This window comes from Furipterus horrens, unplaced genomic scaffold (assembly GCF_987537825.1).
Source record: "Furipterus horrens unplaced genomic scaffold, mFurHor1.1.pri manual_scaffold_9, whole genome shotgun sequence".
NCBI classification, from domain to species: domain Eukaryota; kingdom Metazoa; phylum Chordata; class Mammalia; order Chiroptera; family Furipteridae; genus Furipterus; species Furipterus horrens.
In genome coordinates this window covers 24,458,624-24,466,004 of record NW_028327179.1, presented here as the reverse complement: position 1 = coordinate 24,466,004, position 7,381 = coordinate 24,458,624, and the positions used below count along the sequence as shown (strand labels likewise).

The window sequence follows — 7,381 nt, the reverse complement described above, 5'->3', positions numbered from 1 at the left end:
TAATTTCATAAGTCATTCTTTATTTAAAATTGTCTTTCAGATATTCAGAAATTCCACAGGTGGGGGCTTCACTGGAATTTTCCCCAGAGTAAATTTCTTGGACTGAAACTGCTCTCGTTTTTCTGCTGTTAGTTGATGCTTGGGCGTGAATAATTCATTAACTGTTGTCGTGCTACCATTTGAGACAGGGACAGAGGTAGATGGGCTGCTATTTCCGAAACTGTCACTGAATGACTTGGAACAAGTAGTGTCAGGTTGGGAGCCTGGATCTCCAACGCCAGCCGCCGACCTGCCATTTGTGAAGGCCGGGGCCCCCGCGGCTCCAACAGGGCCTGCTGCCGTGGGAGCTGGGAAGCCTGGAGCCCCGGGCGCGCCAGAACCTGCAGCTGCTGGGGTTTTGAACGATAACGAAGCAGCAGATGTGATTTCAGGTTTCCCAAATCCAGGTACCGGAGTAGAAGTAGTGACGGCAGGACCGGGAAAGGGAACAGCTCCAAATGCGGGCGTGTTCCCGAACACAGAAGGGCTTCCAGAAGGGGCACTGGCAAATCCAGAGCTTGTTTTAAAACTAAAATTTTGAGCATTATCACCCATGCTGTTCTTCACTGGAAAACATACAAATAAACCAGAAAAAGAAAAAAAAACCTATTACAGTCAGAAATGTGGCCATGCTAATCCCCACTTTGTCCCCCTCATTTCCCCTTTTCCTGCCACGTTTGGATGTTGGAAAGAGATCACAAGGGAGAAAAGGAACGACGAGAAGCCAGAACAAACCCACTGTCGTCCTGCTGCACCGACCTCATCTGCACCTGATTCCCCTTCACTCCATGAGGCCGCTTTGAAAAGCCTGAGGGCTTAGCGAGCGGAGCGCTCTGACACTTCCGGCTTGCCCACGACCCGCCGCCCATCTCATTGGAGCTGTCACTTGAGGAGGACACTATGCTGTTATACAGTGACAAGAAAAGTCCCGAAAGGTGCTGCTACTACCACAGCTATAAAAGTCTTGAAAAGCCACTCCTAAAATATACTTCTAAAGCTTGAGCCACAGGGCCTTTCAGAGAACAGCCCAGCCCGTTCTGGCCCCCCTTTCACTAAGGCTTGATGAATCAAATTCTCTCAAGCTCCATTATGGAAGGCGGTCGAATCTGCAAGGCTGACTTAAAATGGTGCTTAACATCCCTTCAGGTTTTGCAACTTGAAACCTATAAAACCCTGTTTTTCCAAATCAGTGAAGTCCTGCATTACTTTATCACTTACCTGGGCATCCAAATGCTGCTGTTTGCCTACTCCCAGATCCAGATGTAGAGGGTGCTGGATTTAGTCCATTCTCAGTATCAGCAGAGAGCTATAAGAAAGGGCACATAATAAAGTACCTGCTGAAAAATTCTCAAGTACCTTTCTATATATGTACTTCAGAGCCAAATTAAAAATTTAAAGTATGTACTTAAAAACGTGACATGTTTAACATAGAAAAATGCCCACAATAGGAATACAGACAGAAAAAAGTACACCAGCCTCAGAGATTAAGAGTTAATGGCTGATGAATTACGGTTTTAATTTTAGTTATGCTTTTAAATTTTTCCTAGCCCCGGCTAGTGTGGCTCAGTGGATTGAGTGCCGGCCTGAAAACCAAATGGTCGCCGGTTCGATTCCTGGTCAGGGCACGTGCCTGGATTGTGGGCCACATCCCCGGGTAGGGGCATTGTAAGAGGCAACTGACCAATCTCTCTCTTGCACATTGATGTTCCTCTCCCTTCCCCTCTCGCTAAAAAGTAAACAAAACCTTTAAAATTTTTTGTTTTCTAAATTTCAATGAATACATACTAAAATGAGAAAAATAATTTTTAATAACACATTTCAGTATCTATAGGCCGACCTACATGTTTTCTTAAAGATTTTATTTATTTACTTTTAGAGAGAGAGGAACGGAGGGAGAAAGAGAGGGAGAGAAACATCCATACCAGCCAGGGCTTGACAGAAAATTTTAAGTTTGCTTTCCAAATTGAAAGTAAAATTCTTGCAAAAAAAGCAATAGATAAGAAAGACACTTCCATTCAGCAAACTTTCAGGTACTCACCAAAGCTGTTTTAGGTGATGTGTTTAGACTTTTCAGTTCATTTACCCTATTCCTCTACTGATTTTTTTTTTTTCTGTAATGAATTTTATTGAATACACCAAAGACAATCCTTTATGAAAAAAACAAAATACAAAAAACTAAATTTGTATAAGCATGCATGTGTGACAAACCAGTGATCAGGCCTGCTGAGACCAAACCGGGGCAGACCCAGTTCAGACAACAGCCCACATGAAGGTGCTTTTATTCAATGCAAATAGACAGCAACAGTGGCAACAGAATGAGACCACAAATGCAACGTAACATTTTGTGACCTCTGACTAGGCTCTGACCAGTCTATCATTCTTTTCTTACCAGCCACATAAGACAAAGAACTCATCTGTTAATGTCAGAAACTTTAAAGATCTTAGTCCAGTTGGAAACAACTACAATGAAGAGACCTTTTTTCTAGCCAGCTATTTCCCCAATTCCAAGTTGTCTAGCAGGTTAATTTCAACATAATAGAAGGTGTCATCTGGCTGCACCATGCACTGGTGAAAGGGACAGGATTAATGTGGTTTGTGCTCAAGCTGCTGGGCCTCCTGACTGGTTGTGTCCTTCTCTGCACCTCGATCCTCAGTTTTCTTAGACTCGGTTATCTGAGGATAAAAGGGACCTACCAGCCAGGTGAGGGGTGTGTTGTTAACAAGATAATCCATCACATCATCTAAAGACTCTTTCATTTTCTGCAGCTGCCCCTTGCTAGAAGTAAGGAAGCCGTCAGACACTTCTTTAAAGGACGCAGCATTGCAGAACACGGAGTAGATGTCTCCAGCCATCACCCCCAAGTGACTGGCCTGATCTTGGATATTCTGTGGTAACCCCTGGATGTTGGACAGGAGAGTGGAGGACGTGGTCTGCAGCTGCTGAGTCAGGTTTCGGGCAATAGCAAGAGTACGTGACTCAATGTGCTCGGCACAGTGTGATTCATCAGTATCATCGTAGCCAATGCTTCTCTTCCACTCCACCCAGGACAGGTAGAGCTTGTCCTGAGCACCCTGAATTCTCTGGTTGGCACTATGCACATTCTCCCTGGCAAATTCAATCAGGTTAACAGTGGAATGAAGCTGAGAAATGGTCTCTTGGCTTTTCTGCTTAGCTTCTTTCACTCTGCTGAGAGCCTGCTGGTAGGCACATGAGCGGAGCTTGGTAGACAGAGACCCCAGCCTAATATAATAACTTGGCTTCTGGAGAGTGTCAAATCCTTCGACTTTTTCTGCTTCTTTTTCTAGTTCTTCCTCAGTGAGAGGGAGGTATTGGTCTACCAGCAGCTCTGATGTGGTGAGTGCATTTTCTACTCCACTGCTCACCAGCTGCATCATCCGACTCCCCATGACTGTGTTAATACTGCCATTGACCACAGACTTGGTCTTCTCTACACTGCCAGTCATTGCTCCTTTAGTCTTGTCCATCACCCCAGTGATCATGCTGGCCACAGAATCCTTGGCCCGGCTCACAGTTGTTGTCACAGCATCCTTTGCCCCAGTCACTGCTCCTTTAGTCTTGTCCATCACCCCAGTGATTGTGCTGGCCACAGAACCTTTGGCCCCGGTCACAGTCATCGTCACAGCACCTTTGGCATTGGCAACAACCTGATTTGTTGGCTGGTTCAGAATAGGCAGTCTCTCCCCAATCCTGTCCAGCCCCCTACAGGCATAGGTATTGGCAACAGCAATTTGTGGCTCTAGCTTCTGGATGATGGGCAGAGCGCTCATTACAGCCAGCGACGTGATGGTCTTCACACCCTTCTCCGCGATCTCACACACAGACTTCAAATAAGGATACTGATCCTTTGTAGTGACATAGGCCGAGGACACGAGGTCATATGTGGAGCTGACCAACGGTAGGTTGGCCACCCTAGTCACCACACTCGGCTGTGGATCAACTGCAGCTGATACCATTTTTCTTCCTGGAGAGAGAAGAAATCGATTGACAGCAGCTCAGAGGCGAAGATCCGGTAGCCCTACACGCCGAGCTCTAGCAACACTTTATCACTTACCTGGGCATCCAAATGCTGCTGTTTGCCTACTCCCAGATCCAGATGTAGAGGGTGCTGGATTTAGTCCATTCTCTGTATCATCAGAGAGCTATAAGAAAGGGCACATAATAAAGTACCTGCTGAAAAATTCTCAAGTACCTTTCTATATATGTACTTCAGAGCCAAATTAAAAATTTAAAGTATGTACTTAAAAACGTGACATGTTTAACATAGAAAAATGCCCACAATAGGAATACAGACAGAAAAAAGTACACCAGCCTCAAAGATTAAGAGTTAATGGCTGATGAATTACGGTTTTAATTTTAGTTATGCTTTTAAATTTTTCCTAGCCCTGGCTAGTGTGGCTCGGTGGATTGAGTGCCGGCCTGAAAACCAAATGGTCGCCGGTTCGATTCCCGGTCAGGGCACGTGCCTGGATTGTGGGCCACATCCCCGGGTAGGGGCATTGTAAGAGGCAACTGACCAATCTCTCTCTTGCACATTGATGTTCCTCTCCCTTCCCCTCTCGCTAAAAAGTAAACAAAACCTTTAAAATTTTTTGTTTTCTAAATTTCAATGAATACATACTAAAATGAGAAAAATAATTTTTAATAACACATTTCAGTATCTATAGGCCGACCTACATGTTTTCTTAAAGATTTTATTTATTTACTTTTAGAGAGAGAGGAACGGAGGGAGAAAGAGAGGGAGAGAAACATCCATACCAGCCAGGGCTTGACAGAAAATTTTAAGTTTGCTTTCCAAATTGAAAGTAAAATTCTTGCAAAAAAAGCAATAGATAAGAAAGACACTTCCCTTCAGCAAACTTTCAGGTACTCACCAAAGCTGTTTTAGGTGATGTGTTTAGACTTTTCAGTTCATTTACCCTGTTCCTCCACTGATTTCTTAACCGTTGGGTGGAATTTAGCTGGAGAGAGAAGACAGAAAAATAACGAGTCAATATCGAGTGTTTATTTTCATCTCTCAAACAACTTCACATCTTTGCCAAAATTACAGAAAGTATATGAAACATTTTTACGGCCCATCGCTTGTAAAGTTCGCATTGACCCGCCCCTGTTTGCCAAAGATATTCCAGCTCTAGTCCCCTCTGCCTGTTCTCCAGCTCCTTGAATCACCCGGTTCAGAAGCACAAGTACCTGGCGGCACACAGTTAGTTGTATTTGGGTGGGAGAAGAGCGAGTGTGCCAGTTAAAACGCATGATCATGACTGTAGACAACAACAAAAGAGTTTGTCATTTCCTTTAGCACAAACTTCCTCAAGCTGAGCTTTTTAATTTTTGATATTTGACATGTGAGAATGTTAATCTATATAATCGACTGCTTTGTTTAACTTTGTTTTTCTAACATTCATCACAGTGTCTGCACCTAAGAGATGCTCTCTAAGTGTTTGCCAACTGATGAAAGGGTTTGATTTCCGGGACCGATTGTTGGGAGAGTTCGTAATGAAATAGTGACATTCCTAGTTACTACGGTCAAAGTACATTATCACCATTTTGGATAACCAATCAATTTCCAATAAAGTAATTTAGAAAATAAAAATAGCCTTGTCTTGAAAATAACTGTAGCCCTCACCCACTTTACCAAAACAAGCAAGCCTCTAAATATGGAGAAGATAGTAATTCACAGCTAATCTGTTATTGAGGTAGATGAATAGGAAACAAACTTACATAACGTTGTAAGTTGTTGCTGGCTAAGCAGTTATGGTATTCAAGTCTCAGCTCCTCTGGTGAAATGTCAGTGAAACCTGAAGGGAGAAATCAATTGGAATCTTTAAAATAAATGCCAATATTTTTGATAGAATAGTAAAGCTAAAGGGGCGAGACAAGAAAGTGCACTAATGTTGATATTAGAAAATTTTCATAATCATAAGGAAAAAATTAGAATAAAATGTAGTTGGTTATTATCTTTGAAGGGGAAATTCTTTTTCTAAATATAAATGGAGAGGAAGAACTAACAGAAAAAGAAAGTTGACTACGTATACATTCAAATTTCTATGTAGAAAAATACTCTCTATGTCAAACTATAATAAGCAAAATTAAAACGCAGATGATAAGCTGGGAAAACCAGAATGGCGACATGACAGGAGAAGAACTAATGTTAACATATTAAGAGTTCTTACAAATCACTGAGAAGAATAAGTTAATATGAGCAAAAACAACAAACAGCCAACTCACAAAAATTTCAAATAGCCAATAAATAAGGGAAGTAAAAAAGTTCAATTTAAAAATACAACTGAAAATTAAGATAAAAGCCTTTACTTATCAGACTGGCAAAAATTAAAAGTGAATATTATTTATTGGCTTTAAGAATTTGGCGAAGCTCGGTGGGACTGAGCATTGGCCTGCGAACCAAGTGTTGCTGGTTGGATTCCCACTCAGGGCACATGACTAGGTTGCACGTCAGGTCCCCAGTTGGGGGCGCGAGTGAGAGGCAACCACACAGTGATGTTTCTCTCCCTCTCTTTCTCCAAAAGTAAATAAACAAACAAACAAAGAAATAATTAAAAAAAAAAAAAAAAAGAATTTGGTTAAGTGGCTCTGACCAGCGTGGCTCAGCTTGTCGGGCATTGTCCCACACAGTGAAAGGTCGCCAGTTCGATTCCCAATCGGGGAACATGCCTGGACTACAGGCCTGGTCCCCAGTTGGGGCATGTGTGAGAGGCAGCCAATTGATATTTCTCTCACACATTGATGTTTCCCTCTTCTATCCGCCCACCCCCCAAAAAATCAATACAAGAAATCTTTTAATAAAATAAAAGAAAAAATGTGGTGAAGTGGACAGTCTCCTAAACTGCCATTGAGGGGACTAAAAATGTACAACTCTTACAGGAAGAAAATTGTCATTAAGCATCAATTGCCACAGAAATGTTCACACCTTCTGATCTTAATAGCATTGCTAGGATTTAACCTCAGGAAATAATCAGATGCATTGAGTCTGTTGCAATATACCGCCTGGGTGTAGTAGAGGACGAAAACCTGTTCTCGCACAGATATGTAGCTGGAAAAGAATGATGTTAACGGCCTTTTCAGATAGTTTGGAATATTCTTCCTTGACGTCACACCAGAACTTGACAGGTGGTAGTTTCTAAAAGTTTAGCTCCAATGTCGACTCAAACTTTTTGTACTATCACATTCAATTCACTGGATAATTTTGCACTTCGAATGGACTTTTTAGGTATGTATAATTTTGCAACGTTACAGATTAAATATTTGGAAAATACTGGTTCACTGAGTTATCGAGAACTCCCAAACACGGCCAAATGGTCTTTT

General features: G+C 42.2%; 1 protein-coding gene and 1 pseudogene across 1 annotated transcript; both read right to left on the bottom strand.

Moving 5' to 3' along the window:
* LOC150001438 (nucleoporin NUP42-like) lies at positions 1-1,687 on the bottom strand. The gene is made up of 3 exons (XM_090286864.1): positions 1,670-1,687; positions 1,258-1,345; positions 1-605 (listed from the first exon to the last, which is right to left on the bottom strand). The coding sequence occupies exons 1-3, from the start codon at positions 1,685-1,687 to the stop codon at positions 37-39; spliced, it is 675 nt and encodes a 224-aa protein (XP_090142990.1). The 3' UTR covers positions 1-36.
* A 673-nt stretch (positions 1,688-2,360) lies between these two features.
* Positions 2,361-5,013, bottom strand: LOC150001437 (perilipin-2 pseudogene; annotated as a pseudogene).
* Between the last annotated feature and the right edge of the window lie 2,368 nt (positions 5,014-7,381).